Source organism: Bufo gargarizans, chromosome 1 (genome assembly GCF_014858855.1).
Source record: "Bufo gargarizans isolate SCDJY-AF-19 chromosome 1, ASM1485885v1, whole genome shotgun sequence".
In the NCBI taxonomy this organism is placed as follows: Eukaryota; Metazoa; Chordata; class Amphibia; order Anura; family Bufonidae; genus Bufo; species Bufo gargarizans.
Genome location: NC_058080.1, coordinates 244,041,697 through 244,066,942, shown reverse-complemented (window position 1 = coordinate 244,066,942; position 25,246 = coordinate 244,041,697). Strand labels below are relative to the sequence as shown.

The following is a 25,246-nucleotide window of genomic DNA, read 5'->3' as shown; positions in this document are numbered from 1 at the left end:
TGAGCCGTGGCGTGAGGAATCTGACCCACTGGTCCTCTGGCAGTTGGTACTGATGGCAGGCTGTCTCAAATGCCAACAAAAAGGTGTCCAGGTCCCCATCTTTGTCCAGTAGGGGAAAGTCCTCCGCCCGCAGTTTGGGAATCCGGACCTCTGGAGACTCACATTGGGCTGGGGAGGGCTGCTGGAATTGAAGCTTCAGCTGGAGCATTTGTAGCTGGTGCTCACGCTCGGCCTGGGCTTGCTTGCGACGTTCTGCAGCCTCTGCTCGCTCGCGACGCTCTGCAGCCTCTGCTTGCTCGCGACGCTCTGCAGCCTCTGCTTGCTCGCGACGCTCTGCAGCTGCCAGTAGGAGCTCAGAGGCTGCCTGGTCTCCAGCCTGGAGACGGTCCATGGCAGCTTGTAGGAGAGCAGCTGAGCCAGCTTGGCTGGGGGGAGGGGCAGGTGGAGCGAGGCCCGCCGTGGACCTCACCTCTGGCGACTGGCTCCTTGGGGAGCTTTGGTTGTGCTCCCCCTCGCCTTCCACCTCCTCTCCGCCCCCATTTAAAGCATCGGCCATCTCCTTCGATTTGCTCCTTGTGATACTGGCCGTCATTGCAACGGATGGTCACTGACACCACTGCAACCTGATGCACACACACCTTATTGTATCTGCCCTCAGACTGTCTAGTGTTGAACTGATCTTAAGACTCCAGCAGCAAGAGCTACTGCTGGTCGTCTTTAGTGTCTGGAAGTATGGGTCTCACACTCACAAACACTAGTATCTCGATCCCACTTTGCTGCCACCAATATGTGATGAAACCACCCCTCGTGTCCGCTGACGTCAACCACGTCGAGCTCACGAGACCTGGTATGATCACGGGGTTTACCAAAAACGTGAAGTTACGCCCTCCAGAGGAGCACGTAAGGTCAGGCTGGTATAGTTTACACACACACCTCCTGTCCACGCGGGCACAGAGAGGCAACAAGCTGGAAGGGCCTTTTCACTGCCGCAGTGAAAACAGCCCACACTCAGCCCGGGTAACTGCCACCAGTTTCTCGTTTGATATAAGCCCGGTCCGCTAACGGGATTATATAGGGTCAGAAACCAACCCACGGTAGCTTATAACTAGGCCAAAACACGGACGTGGGGATTCGTGATCGAGATACAAGATAGCACAAGATTAAATTATAGATTTAATCGCTATAAGAGCACACTAGATGTAACACACTATACACAGACAATATATATACAGTGGTCTGAGGTTACAGATTACAGGGTATATGGTTACAATAGGATTAAGCAGTGTGAAAGTAAGTTACCAAGTATGATGAAAGTTCCTTGGCGATGTCCTGAACTGGAGGCCACACGAGGGGCTGTGCTCTCCTGCTATTTCCTGGGTCCCTCTAAACACATGTGTAGCATGTGACCCCTCTTCAGAGAAAAGACGCCCCCTACTTGCTGGCACCCGGCTTTTAACCTGTAGCTGGTCCATCCCCTCCCTGCCTCAGGGAGGGGTCAACTCCCCCTCTTCTGGGCTGACGGTGAATGACCCACAAAACACTTTAGGGGTCATAGCTCCAGACCAGAGGGTCACAGGGAGATGGTTCTGGGACTAATGGACCTGCCTGGGTTCAGGCTACAATTAGAGCCCAAACCTGGTACCGGTAGGTGGCTTCTATGGGGAGATATGGGTATCTCCCTACCCCGACTGGGTACGAGTAAACAAAGACCATGGGACCGTACCTCGTGGCCACCGGGACACAAATATGTATCCGGTTTGCGTCTGCGGTGGCCAGGTGATTCATAATTCCTTATGAGAGGTAGGTGCCAATATGTCTAGGAAATCTCATTGAACCAGGCAAAAGCAGATACCCCCTGCTGGGGGGAGTTTCCTGCAAGATTCAGCTGGCTCCAAACTGGTGCATGGAGGTGTGAACTTTTCCTTGAAGCAGGGCCCTCCTGTGGAGTTCCTTACCTCTGCAATCTGTCAGCACATGGGGGGGGGTAAACTTATTTTGCATGTACCCTGAGTCATGCCAAGAGATGCATAAAATTTCAATCAGGGCTGGGGGCTTTGAAGCAGGGAAATCCTGTCAGCAAATGGGGGGTGTGAGGACATGGCTGACAGTAAATATTAATCCATATTCCTCACAACATCTTATTTTAGTATACCGGAGCGGCGGGGCTATACTACACTGACTGCACCGCCCCGCCACTATTGCCAGCCCCCAGATCCTCCTCCCAGTCCCTCCCCGAGTCCCCGCTCACTCGTACATCGCAGCTTGCGATGTAAAACTGCAAGCATTCGCCCCATAAGACGCAGGGGCATTTCTCCCCCATTTTGGGGGAAGAAAAAGTGTGTCTTATGGGGCGAAAAATACGGTAGATGTCTTGAGCTTTATTCTATACCCTCCTCCCCGGTGAAGTAAGTAACTTTTTCATAGTGTATTCCACTATAACTGCAAAAAAATTTATTGCCAACACTGGAGACTCTGTGGCGCCCCCTGGGTATCATTAAGACACCTGTGATACCCGCCTCATCAGCAACCCTACTGAAGTGACATTGTTTCAGCCTCAAAATACAGATTAGGCAACAGTACACAAAATAAATTCAGTTTTTAATTTTATGAAGCTTCTTAAAATCACCTATACTAGTAAAAAAAACATTGAGATTCAGTTACACCATTAACCGTTACACCAGATTCAGTTACATACATTAAACTGTACTGGTTCTGGGACTATAGTGTCCTTTTAATATGAGGTAAATTAGTTTCCAATGTAGTATTAATAACTAAACAATTACCGCATTTTTCGCTTTATAAGACGCACCTGATGATAAGACACACCTAGGTTTTTGAGGAGGAAAATAAGAAAAAAATATTTTGAACCAAAAGGTGTGCTTTTGGTAGGTTTTGAACTAATGGTGGTCTGTGGATGACGCACTGTTATGGGAGGATCTGTGGATGACACACTGTTATAGGGGCATCTGTGGATGACGATGATGCATCAGTGTGGAGGGAGGAGGTGGAGACACTCATGGTGGGGCACAGTGCAGTGATTCTACTCTAATACACCGGTCCCGCAGCTGTTAAGTACATTCAATCGGAATGGGTCTGCAATTACTGTACTGTACTTACTGTAGGCAGGAGCCCACTTCTGTCCCAGAAGGAGAAGGCACTGGGAGGCAAATTGCTGGTGGTAGTGGCTAGCTGCTCGGCTGCTCAGTGTGCGGCCTTCTCTTCCTCCTTCGCTTCACCCCTCTCTCTGCGTCACGTGCTCAAGGGTGGGAGGGGTCAGGGTGAGGGTCAGGGCCCGGGGGGGGGGGAGTAAACATAGAGGTAGAGTTCAGATCAGGATCATCAGGGCGCCCTTGAGCTTGAGCTACCAAGTACCAACCCGGCCAGCCTTCAAGTTCTCCTCCAAGTCGTCAGAGCTCCGCCTCCGCTCCACCCTCAGCGGCCTGAAGGTAAGCTAACTTAGTCACTGACTCAGACCAGAGAGACAGCGGTGTAAGTCTCTCTGGTCTGCTGCGCCGGTGTGCCACCACCCCTACGGCTTCACTGAGGCTCACCCTCTGCCCTCTGGCTCTGAATTGTCTGGAAACTGGAGGAGTCGGACTCGGACAGATACATACATCATAATCTCCGACTCCGATTCTCCGGCAGGTGGCCGCTGTCTCAGTGCTGTGTCTGTGCTGACATGTGCCGCACGCCTGAGGCCGGGATTCTTTAAAGTGCTCAGCCGCTCAGGCGGCGCAGCATGAGGGGTGCCGCTGGCCGGCAGCAACTTAAGTTATAACCAACGTTTTTTGTTTTGTTTAGGGAATGGCCTAACCAGATCTGGGCGTAGCTTAGCGGGACCTAGAAGTTGATTTTTTTATTTCATTTTTTCAATCTGTCGGCTGAGGAGTGTGAGGAGGCGTGACCTAACTGAATCAGGGGCGTGTCCTTTTGCACAGCTCACTTTAAGTCAGCAGCACTGTGCTGTCTGAGTGTAAGCTGCAGGGAGTGGGAGGGAAGCTGACAGAAGTAGATTTTTACCTCAGGAGTGGGAGGGGGAGTGGCCTAACTGGATAATGGGTGTGGCATAGCAGGACCAGGGGGCAGGGTTTAAGTCTTTTGAGGGTGGGCACATTGCGGCAGGGGGCGTGTCTGGGCTCCTTCCTGCAAGAGTGACGCCCCACTAGGCACCTTACTGGCTCATTTGCATACCAAGTAAACTGGATTTTCAGAGGATAAAAACATATTTTGCTGGAACAAAGGCACATCTGGAAATAAGGTACTAAGTGCTATTAGGCCATGGCTTTACTGCAATAGCGATTATCCTGGTGACAGATTTCCTTTTAAAGCTCTCCTACAGCAGTGACGATAAATGGCTGGGTTGTTATGGAAACCTGGAGTAAAACCATGTATGTGGAGGCTGGAGGACCTGCGAGCTTCTATTGGCTGATAAGAGTCATGTGACCAAGCTTCTATTGGCTAATGCATTTTTGGGGAATATCTCAGGAACAGTACGTCCTAGAGAGCTGAGACCTGATCTAAAACCTTTGCGGACACCTGATGTACCTGTGTGCCAAATTTCGGGATTGTAAATGTGACTGTGCGGATTCCTTTAGTGGACATACACACACATACAATCAGCTTTATACAGGTGAAACTCGAAAAATTTGAATATCGTGCAAAGTTCATTTATTTCAGTAATAAAATTTAAAAGGTGAAACTAACATATGGATAGATTTATTACATGCAAAGCGAGATATGTCAAGCCTTTATTTGTTAGCATTTGGATGATTATGGCTTACAGTTTATGAAACCCCAAAGTCACAATTTTAAAGGTACCCTTTGCTCAGGGGATATTAATTAGCTAGCTGACTAGAGTGTGACACTTTGAGCCTAGAATATTGAACCTTTTCACAAAATTCTAATTTCAGCTGCATTAATGCAATTCCTTTTTCTTGACATTACTGAAATAAATGGACTTTTGCAGATATTCTAATTTTTCGAGTTTCACCTGTATATTAGATTGATTATTGAAGGGGAGAAAAAAAATAAGAGATGGGGGGGGGGGGGGGGGAGTGTATATATATATAAATTCATATATACACATAAAACTCTCTCTCTATAGATTATATATATATATATATATATATATATATAAATAAAAGAAAGTCCAGCGGGAGCACCATCCAAGGTATGGGTGCAAGGTCCAACAAGAGGTAGCGGCAATACCCAATAAGTATAAAAATTAAAAAGGTCGGACTGCACTCCTGAGTAGTAAAAGTGGAAAACTTTTATTCACCCATATTGTGGCAAACTTGCGACGTTTCGGCTCACAAAAACCTTCCTCAAGCAATGAAACAGTGAAAATGAAAGCTTATAAAGACATGAACATCCAATCACAGTATAGTTCCAATCATGATTAAATTAGATACATCTGATCCATGTGCTATAAAGTAAACAAAGTGCATGTGCATAAAGTGACATGTGCAGTAAGATCTGTAATACAAGAATCAAATCCACATCGGCAGATCGAAATCTCAATAAAGTGTACAGAACATCAAATACATAGAAGTTACATCTTGAATAAGATAATAATGTAAAGTGACTAAGTGAAACAGATGAAGATCTAAGAAATCGAACCTCTAGAAGTCATGGCGCCCACAGAGACCGTTGCGTTCCATTGAGCGTCTCCAACAATTCATGTCCAGACGAGCGTCATCATGTGTGTCATAGCGCTTCGACTTGACGCATGCGTTCTTCACACTTGTATTGAACCCGCCATATTGCTTAAGGGCATATAGCCCTATGGTTCTACAAATGCTCATCTCATTTATATAAGTAGTGCAAGAATGCCTTAATGACAATATAACAAGCCGCGGTAGGTAACTCCCACCTGGTCCAGCATATGGTAAAGGATCCCACTCCTTTGAGGTAGATCCTAACCAAAAGGGTCGCAAATGTCGGAGGGGGACATTTCGATGAACCCCGCCGTCACTGTCAGCCCAATTGCCGGCATTAACGCAGCTACAGGGGGATTCTCCCCAGATTCCAAAGAAAGCACTACCTAAAAATTACATGTCTGGAATTGCGCAAAAGAGGGAGAACGCCGATATTATCACTGAGTGGCACCACTCTCAAAGAGGTTCAGTTCAGGGATCCCCATCCGATCATGTGTAGATTAAAATTTCTAAAAGGCAAAGAGAAATTTACACATTAGTTTCAAATTAAATAATATATTTCATTTAGATTTGTGTTTTCACTATTCCTTTGCACTACCATACAAACTTGAGAAAGGAAAACCGCATCAACAGGGCAAATCAAGATCAACCTCGGCTCACCTAAATTCAACATTAAGCCCTCTAGGGTACAAACTATCCAAAGCATATATCCATCGTAATTCTCTCTTCTTTAAAATTGCTAACCGGTCGCCACCTCTTCTGGGTAGTGCAATCTGATCGATGATCCGGCATCTTAGATCCCGTTCAGTGTGTTGAAGGGATCCAAAATGTCTGGAGACTGGTAAATCGGTACGTTTTTTCCTTATTGAGTTTCTGTGGTTATTCAACCTTAACTTCAATTCAGTTGACGTCTCTCCCACGTATATTAGATTGCAAGGGCATGCTAATACATAAATCACGTATGAAGAGGAACAAGTGAGATGGAATTTAATAGGGTACTCTTTTCCTGTGGTTGGATGTGTAAAAGATCTAGACTTGCAAATATAGCGACAATTGACACAGTTGAGACACGGGAAACATCCCAGTCCCAACTGTGTCAATGTTCGCTGCACGCTACTTCTCTTGGGACCCACATCTGCTCTAACCAGATGATCTCTAATGTTTCTGTTCTTACGATATGATAACAAAAGGAGGAGTTTTAAACTCGGGAACATCCTTAATACATCTACTGAGAATACTCCAATTGTTTTTCAAAATCTGTCCAATCTCAAAACTACAGTCGGAGTATGTGGACATGAACGGTATCCTTTGAACCTTAGGAGGACTGATTTGTGCCATTTCTATGTTTGTCTGGAGAATTTTCTTTTTTTGATCATTTAGCAATCTGCGGGGATAACCACGCTCTTTAAATTTACCTTCCATTATATCCAATGTGGCAGAAAACTCGGCCTGGTCGGATACAATGCGTTTGGCCCGCAAAAATTGTGAATGAGGGAGGTGTCTGATCAAACTACTTGGATGGTTACTTTCAAACCGTACAATTGTGTTTCTATCTGTGGGCTTGACAAACAAACCTGTACAGATAGAACCATCTACCACTTTAACATCAGTATCCAAAAATGACAGATTTGTTTTAGAATAGGAGATTGTATACTGGAGATCGGGGTCTATGCTGTTAAGATATTCATGAAATTCACCTAATTGCATATCAGTGCCCGTCCACAGTGCCCGTCGATTTCTTCATCTGTTTCACTTAGTCACTTTACATTATTATCTTATTCAAGATGTAACTTCTATGTATTTGATGTTCTGTACACTTTATTGAGATTTCGATCTGCCAATGTGGATTTGATTCTTGTATTACAGATCTTACTGCACATGTGACTTTATGCACATGCACTTTGTTTACTTTATAGCACATGGATCAGATGTATCTAATTTAATCATGATTGGAACTATACTGTGATTGGATGTTCATGTCTTTATAAGCTTTCATTTTCACTGTTTCATTGCTTGAGGAAGGCTCTTGTGAGCCGAAACGTCGCAAGTTTTCCACAATATGGGTGAATAAAAGTTTTCCACTTTTACTACTCAGGAGGAGTGCAGTCCGACTTTTTATATATATATATATATATATATATATATATATATATATATAAATATATATATAAATATATATATATATACAGGTCCTTCTCAAAAAATTAGCATATTGTGATAAAGTTCATTATTTTCTGTAATGTACTGATAAACATTAGACTTTCATATATTTTAGATTCATTACACACCAACTGAAGTAGTTCAAGCCTTTTATTGTTTTAATATTGATGATTTTGGCATACAGCTCATGAAAACCCAAATTACCTATCTCAAAAAATTAGCATATTTCATCCGACCAATAAAAGAAAAGTGTTTTTAATACAAAAAAAGTCAACCTTCAAATAATTATGTTCAGTTCTGCACTCAATACTTGGTCGGGAATCCTTTTGCAGAAATGACTGCTTCAATGCGGCGTGGCATGGAGGCAATCAGCCTGTGGCACTGCTGAGGTGTTATGGAGGCCCAGGATGCTTCGATAGCGGCCTTAAGCTCATCCAGAGTGTTGGGTCTTGCGTCTCTCAACTTTCTCTTCCCAATATCCCACAGATTCTCTATGGGGTTCAGGTCAGGAGAGTTGGCAGGCCAATTGAGCACAGTAATACCATGGTCAGTAAACCATTTACCAGTGGTTTTGGCACTGTGAGCAGGTGCCAGGTCGTGCTGAAAAATGAAATCTTCATCTCCATAAAGCTTTTCAGCAGATGGAAGCATGAAGTGCTCCAAAATCTCCTGATAGCTAGCTGCATTGACCCTGCCCTTGGTAAAACACAGTGGACCAACACCAGCAGCTGACATGGCACCCCAGACCATCACTGACTGTGGGTACTTGACACTGGACTTCAGGCATTTTGGCATTTCCCTCTCCCCAGTCTTCCTCCAGATTCTGGCACCTTGATTTCCGAATGACATGCAACAGTCCAGTGCTGCTTCTCTGTAGCCCAGGTCAGGCGCTTCTGCCGCTGTTTCTGGTTCAAAAGTGGCTTGACCTGGGGAATGCGGCACCTGTAGCCCATTTCCTGCACACGCCTGGACACGGTGGCTCTGGATGTTTCTACTCCAGACTCAGTCCACTGCTTCCGCAGGTCCCCCAAGGTCTGGAATCGGTCCTTCTTCACAATCTTCCTCAGGGTCCGGTCACCTCTTCTCGTTGTGCAGCGTTTTCTGCCACACTTTTTCCTTCCCACAGACTTCCCACTGAGGTGCCTTGATACAGCACTCTGGGAACAGCCTATTCGTTCAGAAATTTCTTTCTGTGTCTTACCCTCTTGCTTGAGGGTGACAATGATGGCCTTCTGGACAGCAGTCAGGTCGGCAGTCTTACCCATGATTGCGGTTTTGAGTAATGAACCAGGCTGCACGTTTTTAAAAGCCTCAGGAATCTTTTGCAGGTGTTTAGAGTTAATTAGTTGATTCAGATGATTAGGTTAATAGCTCGTTTAGAGAACCTTTTCATGATATGCTAATTTTTTGAGATAGGAATTTTGGGTTTTCATGAGCTGTATGCCAAAATCATCAATATTAAAACAATAAAAGGCTTGAACTACTTCAGTTGGTGTGTAATGAATCTAAAATATATGAAAGTCTAATGTTTATCAGTACATTACAGAATATAATGAACTTTATCACAATATGCTAATTTTTTGAGAAGGACCTGTATATATATACATATATATATATATATATATATATATATAGTACAGACCAAAAGTTTGGACACAGCTCATTCAAAGAGTTTTCTTTATTTTCATGACTATGAAAATTGTAGATTCACACTGAAGGCATCAAAACTATGAATTAACACATGTGGAATTATCTACATAACAAAAAAGTGTGAAACAACTGAAAATATGTCATATTCTAGGTTCTTCAAAGGAGCCACCTTTTGCTTTGATTACTGCTTTGCACACTCTTGCCATTCTCTTGATGAGCTTCAAGAGGTAGTCACCTGAAATGGTCTTCCAACAGTCTTGAAGGAGTTCCCAGAGATGCTTAGCACTTGTTGGTCCTTTTGCCTTCACTCTGCGGTCCAGCTCACCCCAAACCATCTAGATTGGGTTCAGGTCCGGTGACTGGAGGCCAGGTCATCTGGCGCAGCACCCCATCACTCTCCTTCATGGTCAAATAGCTCTTATACAGCCTGGAGTTGTGTTTCAGGTCATTGTCCTGTTGAAAAATAAATGATGGTCCAACTAAACGCAAACCGGATGGAATAGCATGCCGCTGCAAGATGCTGTGATAGCCATGCTGGAACAGTATGCCTTCAATTTTGAATAAATCCCCAACAGTGTCACCAGCAAAGCACCCCCACACCATCACACCTCCTCCTCCATGCTTTACGGTGGAAACCAGGCATGTAGAGTCCATCCGTTCACCTTGTCTGCGTCGCACAAAGACACGGTGGTTGGAACCAAAGATCTCAAATTTGGACTCATCAGACCAAAGCACAGATTTCCACTAATGTCCATCCAAGTCTCTTCTGCTTGTTGCCTGTCCTTAGCAGTGGTTTCCTAGCAGATATTCTACCATGAAGGCCTGATTCACACAGTCTCCTCTTAACAGTTGTTCTAGAGATGTGTCTGCTGCTAGAACTCTGTGTGGCATTGACCTGGTCTCTAATCTGAGCTGCTGTTAACCTGCGATTGCTGAGGCTGGTGACTCGGATGAACTTATCCTCCGCAGCAGAGGTGACTCTTGGTCTTCCTTTCCTGGGGCGGTCCGCATGTGAGCCAGTTTCTTTGTAGAGCTTGATGGTTTTTGTGACTGCACTTGGGGACACTTTCAACGTTTTCCCAATTTTTCGGACTGACTGACCTTCATTTCTTAAAGTAATGATGGCCACTTGTTTTTCTTTACTTAGCTGCTTTTTTCTTGCCATAATACAAATTCTAACAGTCTATTCAGTAGGACTATCAGCTGTGTATCCACCTGACTTCTCCACAACGCAACTGATGGTCCCAACCCCATTTATAAGGCAAGAAATCCCACTTATTAAACCTGACAGGGCACACCTGTGAAGTGAAAACCATTTCAGGTGACTACCTCTTGAAGCTCATCAAGATAATGCTAAGAGTATGCAAAGCAGTAATCAAAGCAAAAAGGTGGCTACTTTGAAGAACCTAGAATATGACATATTTTCAGTTGTTTCACACTTTTTTGTTATGTAGATAATTCCACATGTGTTAAATCATAGTTTTGATGCCTTCGGTGTTAATCTACAATTTTCATAGTTATGAAAATAAAGAAAACTCTTTGAATGAGAAGGTGTGTCCAAACTTTTGGTCTTTACTGTACGTTTCATTAAAAAATGTCTAACCCTAACCTCCAAATTTAAACAAAGGTTCTCTCCTAATATGTGAGGACTTTAATACCTCTCCTGATATGATATTGGAGAAAAATCCATCCAATCATATCGAGAGTACCTCCAGATTGCATTCTCTCCTTCAGAATTAAGGTTTATTTGATGTTTGGAGGGTCCTACACGTCAATGAGAGGAACTTTACCTTCTTTTCTTATTCTCACAAATCTTATTCACAAATTGATCTATTTACCTGAGACAAATCTCTTCTATAAACTGGTCAGATCATGCCCCTATTTCTTTGAATTTGCATGAACAATTCAGCCCTCCTTATTCTTCCCCATGGCATTTAAATAACTGCCTTCTATCAAATTCTAGCCTTCAAGAAACCAATACCTATTCTCTCTTGGAATATTTTCATATGAACGTTAACACATATATATATATATATATATATATATATATATATATAAAAGTTGTATAGAATTAGGGGGAATGGACATAGATAATAGAAGAAGGAAGAACCTTTGGGCCAATATGTAACATTTGGCCCTAAAGTACTCATGGTATATATGGCCTATTGGTATATCATATTTTTATGTTCATAGGGGAACAATCAGAAAGGGTTAATAAATGGGTGCAATAATTAATCATGAAATTGTAACATTACAATAGTTCATCAAAACTTAATCGAAACTTGATACATATGTATGATAATTCATAAAAATTCATAGAAACACAAAAAAAATAACAGTAAAAATGGGGGGGACTATAATAGGTAAAAAACTAAAAATGTATAGCTGGATTTCAAGATAATATATCTATTATATAGTATATTGAGTCCTCAAAATGTTTAATAACCCATATATATGTGTAAAATCATGTGTGTGTGTGTGGGTAAACAAACATATATGTACACATATATAGACCCTTAGACCAAATAAAAACTCTCAATAAATATGAAAATAGAAAAGTGATAAATGAATGGGTTTATGTAAAAGATATTATAAAAACGGATATGAAATGTTATGAAATTGTATTTTCACTTTAAAAATGGAAATAGCCTCTGTATGGTATAAAAAACAGAAGTACTGGGCACTCCCAGATTTTGTGACCAATATTGAATTTATTAATTAGAACTATGTGCTAGGTCAATGTTACATACTAATACACACTACAATTTCAATCAATAAAATCCATTATATAACACCTAAATCCAATATGGTTGGGAATTTGGTGGGACTATAATATAACGTATGATGCATAGTTGCTTCCCTGCAAATGAAGAAATGTATGTCAATGGGGCGAATATTAGAAAATATGCATCATACGTTATATTATAGTCCCACCAAATTCCCAACCATATTGGATTTAGGTAGATCTCCTTAATTTTCATCACTACCGCATTGATATCGCATAAGGACTAGATGCGTTTTTTAGACCAAATTATAGTATTACCACCAATATGAAATTGTATGGAAGGTTTTTTTGTTTCTGATGTTGCTAGGATATGTTCAACCTAAAGAAAAGTGCAGAACAACTGTATGTGAATACATTTAAGGTTGAGGATATTGGACCAAGGCAGATATTTTTATTTTAACATAAAACGCATCATTATCGCACTGGAACCGCATTGCGACCGGATGCGTTTTTTTAGACCATTCAACAGTAATATTATAGTTATAGAACTGTATGGAAGATTTTTTATTTCCTATGTTGCTAGGATGTTTTTAACATAATAATAAAAAATGTGGAATAATTGTATGTTGAGAGATTGATGCCAATCACCTGGAGCTAATACTGGCAGCAACTCCGATTTGAATGAACCAATGCCCTGATAGCAGGAGGAGTTGAATTGGATTTGAGATTACATCATATCCCCTACAGCATTGTGGGGGGGAAAGTAACCACTGAGGAAGGGGTAACATAAGACCCCGAAACGCATCTGGTTCCAACCCCCTAAAGGATCTCATCACAACATATGGACTATTGATGCAGGAAAAGTGCCTGGTAAATATATTGTCTGCTACACAAAAGTCGACCAAAAGCGTGATAAAGATTGTGCACAACCTATGTGCAAACAAGCGGCCGACATGGGAGAGTCAGACTGAAACGATTAATATAACTCGCAGAACTACGGTCGCATATATCTAAAGACCTACGTCTAGAGCATTGCACAGGCTCGACTGATCTCCCGAGTCAGAAACACGGGTCTAAAACCGTGGAACTAACAAAAATAGACCAGTTCCTGAGGTTTCCGAGGGTTAACACAAGGGGCGGACAAAAGGAACTTGCCACAAAAAAAAAATGAGGAATCAGAGATGACTGAGCTGGAAACACAAAATGCCGCTAGATACCCCGAAGAAGAAGACGGTATAATGGGGGAAGTTATCCCTAATGACAACTCCTCTCCGCTAGAAGAAATACTGCTAGCGGTTAAACAGAACGGGGATTTAATACAGGCGGTTACAACCCAACTTGGGTTTATTCAAGTTGATGTCGGACTAATAAAAGATGATGTGTCCAAAATGCGAGACAGAGTCAATATCCTTGAGAGCTCAGTCACTCTGATACAGAATGAATCCAAAAAAACAAATATGGAAGTCTCTACATTTAAAGCAGAATATAATCTTTTGAAGAAAAAACTAGTGGACCTTGAGGATAGGTCACGAAGATACAATGTGAGAATAATTGGGATTCCAGAGGGTGTGGAAGAGAAAAATCTAACTCAATTTATACAGAAGCTAATCACTGAGAACTTCGGGAAAGAGTCATTTTCTCCTTTATTTATGATTGAACGAGCCCACCGGATCCCAGGGGGAAAACCAATCCCAGGGAGACAACCTCGGACATTCCTTGCCAAGCTTTTGACCTCAGGTGACAGAGATACCCTCCTGAGAAGGGCGCGGGAATCCGCTCCGGTTGTATTTAATGGGACTAAACTGGCCTTTTTTCCCGATTTTTCAAAAGATGTACAAGAAAAGAGGCGCACATTTATGACCGTCAAAAAGAGATTAAGAGAAAGGGATATTAAATACTCTCTTATATTCCCAGCCAAATTGCGTATTGTTTATGACGATAAAACTTTTTTTTTTGACACCCCGGACGAAGCTGAGGATTGGCTTGAGCGAAACAACCGATAACTTGACTGGGATATGTTCTGGCGGGAATAACCAGTACTATAAGGGGCTTATACCCCTAAATGTATTCTCCTGTGTGCCCTAATGGGGGTGGCTGAGTGGGGGGGGAGGGTGGGAGGGATGGTCATAGGAAAGAAATCTACTACAATATGTGGTGGATTGCTTGTAGGAGGGGGGTGAGGGGAGGGGGGGGTGGGGTTGGGCTGTGGTGCGTCAAGGTAGGTGTGGTTTCCCTTATTCTAGTTTTCTTTGTCTTGTTCTTCCTCTTTCTCCGGTTTTTCCATCTGACCACTGGTAATGACGCTGACTAGAATTCTTGCTTGGAATATACGTGGTCTGGGAGATAGAGGTAAGAGACAAGGCGATTTTTGATTTAACTCAGGCCCACTTACCAGCAATAATTTGCTTGTTAGAGACCCATCTTACCGAGGAGAATACTAGAGTGCTCGACAGGGGATGGGCTGCGCACACGTTTCATTCCACCCTCTCCAATTACTCGAGAGGTGTCACGGTGTTGATACACAGACTTATTGATTTCGTTTGTGAGGCATCCTCTGTTGACCAACAGGGGAGATTTATTTTCCTATATTGTAGGATAGGGGGGAAGATATGTATCTTGGCCTTTGTCTATATCCCACCGCCGTTTTCTCTCTCGGTTCTTAACTCTCTTCTACTATTCATGGATAAATGGCCAGAATGTCCAACATTGATTATGGGTGACTTTAACTGTGTCATCGATCCTCTTTGTGACAGGGTTTCTACGAGAGCTAGGAGTGATAGTCCGCTCCGGGGGTCCCCCCTGGCACGGTTCTGCATGGAGACTGGATTTGAGGATGCTTGGGAACATCTGAGACAGGGGAAAAGGGCTTTTTCATGCTCTAGCAAAGCAGGTAAATCATTGTCCAGAATAGATCTTGTATTGATTAACAGTAAATATGTGAAACTTATAAAGCGAATGAAATATGAAACAAGGTCAATATCAGATCACTCTCCGATACTAATTGAACTATGTCTATCTCAGGAAAGATATATACCAAAATCTCCCTTTAGATTAAATCCCTATTGGTTATCAGTTATAAAGACGCATGAAGCAATTCGAAATGATATAGGCCGATTCTGGGATATTAATTATGGTTCAGCAAAAATTCAAGTAGTATGGGATACCTATAAGGCGTATATGAGGGGATTGATGGTTAGTAATATCACGTACCTTAGAAAGGAATATGGAAAAAAACAGAAAAATCTAGAAGAACACGTAGTGTTGGCGACAGAATCCTTCCATATGCACAAGACGGAGAAGAATAGGGAAAATATGCAAAGAGCCACACAAATATATGCTAAGTTTTTATTGGATAAGGCCCAACAGAACCTTTTTTTTAAGGGGCAAAAATACTTTACAGAGTCAGGGCGACCTGGTAAACTCCTCGCTAGAGTAATCTCCAATCAACAACCTAAAAAACATATAGATAAGGTCCGATTGAGTGATGGTAGGATAGTCACTTCACAGGGCCCGGTGGAGAAGGCTTTTCTTGATTACTTTGTTGATCTGTATAAAGCTGACTCCAACATTACAGATGATAAGATAGATCTTTATTTAGATAGGATCAAGTTTCCAACTATTACTGAGATGCAAAAGAAAGCACTAGAATTGGAGGTCTCAATTCAGGAACTTGAGGGAGCTATTAAACTATGCTCAACTAACTCCACCCCTGGCTCAGACGGGCTTCCATATGAATTCTATAGTAAATATGAGGACTGTATTCTTCCCAGACTATTGGAGGTCTTTGCTGAATCAACAGAGGAGGGGATGCTTCCAGACTCAATGATGGAGGCCATAATAATATTAATTCCAAAAAAAGGCAAGGACCCTTTAGATTTAGAATCCTATAGACCAATTTCACTGCTTAATGCAGATGTAAAGCTTCTTGCGAGGGTCCTGGCTACAAGGCTCTCCAGGGTCATTTCCTCCATTGTGCATCCTGATCAGAGCGGCTTTATACAAAACAAGGGTACACACCATAATCTACACCGACTCTTTTCTAATATCCAGGCCCCGGGGGGGACTGCCCGCTCCATCCTGTCATTGGATGCCTCTAAGGCCTTTGACAGGGTGGAGTGGCGCTTCCTCTGGAAGGTTCTTGCTAAGATGGGCTTTGGGGAAAAATTTATACGTACTCTTAGGTTGCTGTATAGATCCCCAAGGGCAAAACTGAGTCTCAATGGAATTCTGAGTAGTAGTATTGATTTAAACAGAGGCACCCGACAGGGTTGCCCACTATCTCCCCTGTTATTCGATATTTATATCGAGCCCCTTGCGTTGGCCATTAGGCAGGATGACCAGATTAAAGGATTTGGTACCCTAGGAACACAGGACCGCATCTCACTATATGCAGATGATGTCCTGTTTTTTATAGACCATACGGAAACCATTCTTCCTAGGATTATTCAAATGGTTAACGCATTTGGTGAGGTATCTGGTCTCCGAATAAACTGGGCAAAAACTAGTCTGCTCCCAATAGATCCCCTGCCACAAAAGGAGGTTCCTGCTACACAAGTGGATATTGTTGATACTATTCAATACTTGGGTTTGACTATATCGCCTCGGGTTGAAAATTTTGTACAACTCAATCTGATCCCCACAATGGTAAAGATCAGAGCTAAAATAGGAATCTGGCTGAAACTTCCCCTATCCAGAGCTGATCGAGTTTCACTAGTTAAAATGGTGATATTACCACAATTTCTTTACGTGCTCAGGAATACACCTATTTGGATACAAGACAAACATTTTAAACTCATGGAAAGAATAATTAATGATTTAATATGGGGAAGAAAGCGAGTGCGAATTAAGCTGGAATACTTGTATAAATCAGTGGAGTGCGGGGGTTTAAATCTCCCCTACTTTAAAGGGTATTTTATTGCAGCCCAGCTATTGAGGTGCTATGAATCAGAGGACAGTGCACTCCTGGGGAAGCTGGTAACTAGCCACGCTCATAACAATATTTTTACCTTGTTGGAATCCGGGCTTTTGAAGAGCTACGAGCAAGGCTATAAAGAGACTATAAATCTACTCCTGAAAGTGTGGGGTACAACTAGGACATGGTTGAAGGTTAGGGGTTCACTCACATTTACGCCTCTTTGGCATAATTTTATTTACAAAGGTTAGATGATATTGCAGCTGACACTTTTTGGCAGAAGAATAAAATATTATTATATTTCACAGGTAGTTAAAGATAGAGAAATTAAATCCTTTACAGAAATGACACATAATATAAGAAATCTCTCATGGTTTAGGTATTTTCAATTGCGATCTGTACTATCCAGTTTGGACGATAAACGTCTGCTGGATATAGATAATTTATCTTTTCTGAATGATTGGGTAGGGGGTACACTTCCTAGAACTAAGATTTCCAATATATATAAGTTATTAATTAAGGCACGGCTTAGCGATACACAATCACCAGGACAAAAAGCATGGGAAGCGGACTGCCCGCATTTGCGAGTAGAAGGGTGGGAGAATATTTTTGGGAATCTGACTTCAGTATCCCAGAATTTTAACCATGTTCTAATACAATTTTACATTTCCCATAGACTATACATTACTCCCCTATGGATGAATAAATGCGGGTTGAGATCCACATCCAACTGCCCCAAATGTGATATTGTAGGAGCAGACTTCCTCCACATGATTTGGACTTGTCCAGAACTTGTAAAATACTGGAATAGTATTAATAATTGTATTATCCATAAACTAAAAATTCGAATTCCTTTTGAACCACATGTATTCGTGCTTAACGACTTTTCCAAATTAAAAAATCACAAGTACCAAAAGATCTTTCTGAGCAGAATATTGATGTTGGCTAGAGTTCTGATCAGTCGGACCTGGTTTGCCCGATCCACTCCAGACATAAATATATGGATAAATTTAACTGATAAGGTAAAAAACTATGAGAAAATTATATATAAACGGAGGGAAGTTGAGGACCAGTGGAATAGGATATGGGGTGGCTGGAAGATTGACTAACTGAGGTCATGTTGGATTGTTTATGGGGGTCCTACCTTGACGCACCACAGACTAGGGGGGAGGGAGGGGAGGGTTTTTTCTAAATGCAACCAAAAGATGAACTGACTATATTTATATTTATCTACATTTGGTTGGGTCATTAATAATTGAGGGGTTGTAAAAAATTTTGCTGTTAATGCTTTGTAATTTTCCTAATAAATTCTTTTGGAAGTGATTTAAAAAAAAAAAAAAAAAAAAAAAAAAGAGCATTGCACAGGCACCTGCTACATTGAATGGTAAGACTGTTCAAGTTTATTACCGATCTTTTGTTGGCAATACACATTATTCAGTTCAGTGGGACGCCACTGAGAATTTTATGTAGAGGGACGCCGCTTGAACAAACTTTGGGCAAGCACTTTAACACAAGTTAATTAAGTTGAAGAGACATTTCTGTTTATTCGAATATTTTTTTCTTGAAAGCATTGTATTCCCATATTTAATTGGATCGGAGATTCGAAATAATGGACTCACACCCTTGAATGTTGCTAGTGAATGGGAATATGCAAACAATCTAACTAGCTTTATTTATCGATTTTATTGATACGATTTTCACTGAGAGCACCTCACTTGATCTTGGGTGACCCAGTGCGTCACATTATACCTGTAAAGCCTCTGTATGGTGTTTAATAATTGGTTATTTTAGGGGAGCTAGTAATTTGTAGTAAAACGGGCAGTAGTAAAATGTAACTTTTAATGTTATACCTTTAAAATAGAGAGGCCCACAATCCTATTCATAGACACCTCTGCTAGATGGGCCAGTACCATCAGCAATCCCCACCATAGAGGTATGTTAATACCTAAGAAGGGTAACCAACATATAAAAGCCATATAGTTCTTACCAGATAGCCTGTGCAGGTAGGGGCTTGCTTGAATATCACACCCATTCAGGTTGTTCCCATTCCCACAAATGAACGGTGGGAATTCTGCTGCATTCCACCAACTGGGACCACACTGGTGTCTCGCCGTCTGGTCCGTTCATGTGTGTATTATGTAGCAGAAAAAACAAAGGGTAGAATCCTACTACTAGTAATAAGGGTGCAATGAAACCTACAATTAGGTGCTCAAGTAGATAGATATATGTGTGTCCCATCAAAGCGGAAGTTCGGCACTCATTTACGTTCCACCATGAGCCGGACTGGAAGTGCTCTTCCGTCCCGCTTAATACAAATATTAGGATGCCTCCACCTCCCCCCTCCCCTTTACCCTTTGATCCCTTGTACCCCTAAGAGGACTAGGGATTTGATTATCCCAATGGAATAAAAATACCAACCTTTGTAAGTGGATATCAGTGTCTATGATATGCGTTTCACCTTGGAATGCACACTTCTGGTCTGAACACAAGAAGTGACATCCCTCCCCACCTCCACTCCAGCACATGGTCCTGTTAAACTCAAGTATATAAGGCCTACTGGTAAGTCAAACCACTATGACTCCTTCTGTTGTCTGTACACTTGCTTTTCCTGCTCCTGAAGAAGGGGGTATACATTGAATAACCCCCGAAACGTGTTGAGCCCAACTGAGATATGATTTTTAGAAAATAAAAAAGAAAATCACCAGAAGTATCGGATACTAACGTGTTTTCTTCCTACAAACGATCCTGGCAGGGGAGGCAGCGTCCTTGGGTGTCTTGACCTTATCCCATTGACCTCCTCCTCAAAGAAGTAAATTTATGATTTTATTTTAATTCTTGTTTCCATTGGATTTTATTTTCAACATAAGATCTCAACTAAAATGGCCATCTACTTGCACGCTATTCCAACCGATGGTACTATAATCTCTCTTCCAGTCATTACATTAGGTTTGGTGCCATCTTGGTGGTTGTTTTGTTTTTTCACTCCTTCATTTACACATGCAGTAGTTTTTTTCTACTCGTTCAGCTACCTCAGGCAGCCTGCCTTTACTTTTGATCCTTCAGTAATTCTTTTACTTTTTTCTCCCCTCCCCGTTGCCCTTTGGCGCCCTGCTTGTTGTATCAAGACTATCTCTTTGGGCTCCCAAGGAAGGTTCTTCTGACCAAAACTCTTTTTTTTCCATCAAATAGTTTTTTCCTTAGTTGCCTATATCAAACAATCAGAGCTCATATTAATGACCTGTAGCAAAATAGAATCTGAGTTGTGATTGGTTGCTATATGCAACCTGATGAATATATATCCAGGCTAACTGCCACAACAGCCAGCAGACAATGGCTCCTGTAGTTTGGCAGTTAGGTTACTAAGCGTATTTTTTGTTAAATAATTGGAACGCGTGGGGTGAAAATATCCACTCAAAACATAGTCTATGACGTTCCCCGAGTCACAGGAGGCGGCTGTGCAAAGATTTCGCAATTGTAAATGCAGCGGTGCGGATTCCTTTAGCAGACATACATACATACACTCAGCTTTATGTATTAGATACATTTAAATTCCTGCTAATTCTAGGCTTTGAGGTCAAGGAGGTGGTCCTATCAGTAACTGACAGCCTTGAGTCTATGACTGTGCACTGATAGGACCACCTCCTTGACTTCAAAGCCCAGGATGAGGAGGTATTTGAGTTAATAAATTACATGTTTTACTGAATCATTTCCCATAAAACTATGAATCTGCTCAGCTCCATAACCTGCTGCCTGCATTGCATTTTAATGGTGACAGGTTTCCTTTAACAAATGAGCACACAACGTTTAAGCATACATACCATGACATCAGTACTTCCAATACACTCGAAAGAATAATTTACTCCATGTCCTGTCATTTCAATTATCACGTCTTCTATCGGCTTGCAGTAATCCTTAGGGTTGATGCATTCAGTAGCGCCAAAAAACATTGCCTTATCAAACTTATTGCTGTTTATATCTATAGCTATTATTCTTGAAGCTCCAGATAATTTACAGCCTATTATAGTTGACAGCCCGATGGCTCCTAGACCAAATATGGCACAAGTCGAACCAGGCTCTACCTGCACAAACACAAAACAATGTATATTGAATTTCATGCATATACAGTTGAAAGCAGAATTTGACATACACTATATAAAAAAAGACACATACAGTATGCATGTTTTTCTCAATATCTGACATGAAATAAGAATAAATCACAGAAAAAAATGCACCAAACGGATATGCCACTGACTATACTAGCTAGTCATACAAGCAGATATTAAAAGATGAGACTTTTGCCAATATATTCCTGTCAGGAACACATCGGAGCCCATCATGCACCACGTCACGGTCTCTCAGCATGGCAAGGGTCCTACCACTACGCTAACTATGGTGTGTGCCTTTATTTGGCATTTAAACATTCCTTTGCACCTGGTAACCTCCATCACACGGTCTGATATGGGTGTGGCTTACAGTCTTGCTTTGTTCACATTGCATTAGTTGTCCTGCTATGCGGTTGTGTGGAAGCTTGGCTGTGAGCTGGATTTCATCACCTTCAGACCGTGTTCACATCACAGTTAGCGTAGTGGTAGGACCCTTGCCATGCTGAGATACCGTGACGTGGTGCATGATGGGCTCCGATGTGTTCCTGACAGGAATATATTGGCAAAAGTATCAGCTTTTAATATCTGCTTGTATGACTAGCGAGTATAGTCAGTGGCATATCCGTTTGGTGCATTTTTTTCTGTGATTTATATAATTATATTTTCATCCGCACAATGATCCGTTTTGTGTAGGATGCCTTTGTGGTGCATGTGGACTGCGCCGTCATCCTCCATTATACGCATTTTTTGCTCGGGATGGTCGTTTGCTGCGGTCCACATGCGGTGGGACTGCTCCCCCAATAAGAAACACGTTACAGTGTTTGGGGTTTGAGCAGTTCCCCCATATTTGCCACTATATTTCTGTGATTTTGAAATCAGAATAAACCTTTCCTGTTTTTGGTCAATTTGGATTACCATAATTATTATTTTTACTTGCCAAATGCCAGAATAATGACAGAGAGAGAATGCTTTAAGGCATTTTTTTTACTTTCTGCAAAGTCAAAAAAGTTTACATACATTTCATTAATATTTGGTTCCATTGCCCTTAAACTGTATGACTTGAGTCAAACGTTTTGAATATCCTTCCACAAGCTTCTCAAAATAGTTGGTCTGAATTTGGGCCCATTCCTCCTGACAAAACTGGTGTAACTGAGCCATGTTTGTTGGTCGCTTTGCTCGCACCTGCCTTTTCAGCTTTGCCCATACATTTTCAAAAGGATTGAGATCAGGGCTTTGTGATGGCCACTTTGTAACCAGTTTGGCAGTATGCTTCGGGTCATTGTCAATTTGGAAGACCCATTTCCGCCCAAACTTTAACTTGCTAGCTGATGTCTTGAGATGTTGCTTCAGTATTTCCACATAATCTTCTTTCCTCATGATGCCACATCTATTTTGTGAAGTGCACCGTTCCTTCCTACAGCAAAACAACCCCACAACATAATGCTGCCACCCCCGTGTTTCACAGTTGGGATGGTGTTCTTAGGCTTCCAAGCTTCTTCCTTTTTCCTCCAAACATAACGATGGTCATTATGGCCAAAAAGTTCAATTTTAGTTTAGTCAGACCACAGGACATGCCTCCAAAATGTAGGTCTGTGTTCCTGTGTGCATTTGCAAACATTAATCTGGCTTTTTAATGTTTCTTTCCCTAATGGCTTCTTCCTGGCACACTGGCTTTTAAGCCTATGGTACTCGTTTCACTGTGGATATTGACAGTCTTACCAGCTTCCACCATCATCTTCACAAGGTCTTTTGCTTTTGTTCTGTTATTGGGTTAATACGCACATGTTGGACCAAAGCACGTTTATCTCTGGGACACAGAACCCGTCTCCTTCCTGAGCGGTATGATGGATGGACATTCCCATCTTGTTTGTACTTGCGTATAATTGTTAGTACAAATGAACTAGGCACCTTCAGGTATCTTGAAACTCCACCCAAGGTCGAGCTAGACTTGTGCAAGTCCACAATTCTCTTCCTGATATCTTGGCTGATTTCTTTAGACTTTCCTATGATGCTACACAAAGAAGCAGTGTGTTTCAGGTGTGCATTTAAATACATCCACAGCTGTGTCTCTAATTAACTGAGATGTTGCCAACAAACCTAACAGAAGGTTCCAAACACATTACATCATCATATGGGCATTCCAGAATTGTTTAAAGGCATAGTAATCCTAGTGTATGTAAACTTTTGACATTGCTGAAAGTAATAAAATGCCTTAAAACATTCTCTCTTTCATTATTCTGGCATTTGGCAAATAATTATAATTATGATAATCCTAATTGACCAAAAACAGGAAAGGTTTATTCTGATTTCATGTCAGATATTGAGAAAAACATGCATATTGTCTTTTTATATAGTGTATGTAAACTTCTGGTTTCAACTTGTACCAATTCATGGCTGTACAAATCATACTGAAAAATAGCACACAGATAGCACATGGATGTACTGTCTGCGAGATGGACTGCACCCGGACAGAACACAAACCGCGGCCAGACCCTTGTGGAGCAACTTGGAGAATTCACTATTCTGGCCCATGTCTCAGGGAACCTGGGCTTGGAGACAATTACGTATCATGTATTATTATAATTTGTGAATTGCTCTCGCAACACACACTTTCCGTTCTTCTCATCCGTCAGAAGAAGAGAGAGAAAAAGAGGATTCTATAAAAAAAATGAATCCTGTTGCATCAGTTGTCATCCATTTTAGCCATTTCCATCGGAGATCCATTTTTAGATGGGGAAAAAAGTCCTGCATGCACTTTTTATAGGCTTTTTTCAAAATTCTTGAGACTAAACTATAACATTTTAAAACACTGTTTCAACTTCTGATAATTAAAGTCCAGAGATATTTTGTATTTCAGATGAAACTCACCAAGACTTCAACTATTGAAATTAAATGACATACAGTGAAATATTAAGGGCATTCATCAATGGATTGTAAAAGGGGCAATCAATGTATTTTGTTAAAGACTTGCAAATTATGGCGCACAACATATTTGTACTATAATCTGCGACTGAGTTTCTCTCCACTTTTCTAGTGAGAGAAGGTGCTGCCTATTACAGCCTGATGGATTTACTAAAAACTATGCCAGAAACTGGTGTAAGTTATAACTCAAGTCTACAGTACATCAGTCTCTAGCTGGCGTAGATTTGAGTTTCTGGCGGACGAGTGACAGAGATGGGACAAATTTATTAAGAAGCATTTGTCTCTTAATAAATTAGGTGCATCTCACTCCGGTGCAGAGAAATCATAACTGGTTTATGGGAACACCAGTCTTGATAAATGTTTCCCATTTTCCTTCAGTTTTGGGAACTTTTTTGCCTCTGCATAAGTTAGCCTCATTGGGATAGTGGTGCTGTTGTACTTATTACTTTTAATAATAACTGCACAATCTTATATCTTTTCTGAAGTGTTTAGTATTTTAGTGCATACAGTGGGGGAGATATAATAAGACTGTCCTTACATTTTGGGGATTATCCTATCCCACCTCCATGTCCGGAAGCTAAGTATTATCATTAGATATATGTTTATCTATTTATTTTCATCCCTACGTTGCTTTATGTTTATTTTTATTTTTTCCATTACCCCCTGATGAACCTCTAATTGAAGGTAAAACGAGTCGGGGTTATTATACCATTATTTTGTTGACTTAGTAGCCTGATCTATATATCCAGGAGCATATATCACTCCATCACATTTATGTGTTATTATCTTTCTACTCTTTTTGAACTTATCCTTGTAGGGTTGTAATAGGGATGTATCGGTTTTAGGAATGGGGACAGGGAACCTCCACCATCAGGGTGCAACCCTGGGCTAAGGAGTATTTAGGGTGACACAGGGACAGTTCACCATATTCCATCCCCCTGACTTCCCTATTACATATGTATATATTATTTGTTTATATATAATATTTATCTCCCCCTTTTTTTTGTGGGAGTTTTTTGTTATAGCTATATGATATAATAAAGGTATTTTTAGACTTTCACGCTAGCTTTGATATTTCTTAATTTTCTACGTTATTCACTATTTATATGGGTATATC

At 41.5% G+C, this 25,246-nt stretch overlaps 1 protein-coding gene across 3 annotated transcripts in view; it reads right to left on the bottom strand.

Annotated features, from left to right (window-relative positions):
* LOC122924588 (alcohol dehydrogenase 1-like) overlaps positions 1–25,246 on the bottom strand; it is a 116,145-nt gene that overhangs the window by 42,385 nt on the left and 48,514 nt on the right. For all 3 annotated transcript variants that reach the window (XR_006387414.1, XM_044275849.1, XM_044275839.1), the window contains exon 6: positions 20,923–21,183. Coding sequence is in view for 2 of the 3 variants with exons in the window: in XM_044275849.1 (XP_044131784.1) it covers positions 20,923–21,183 (261 nt within the window). In the remaining variant the exon portion in view is untranslated. The remainder of the gene's footprint in view (positions 1–20,922; positions 21,184–25,246) is intronic.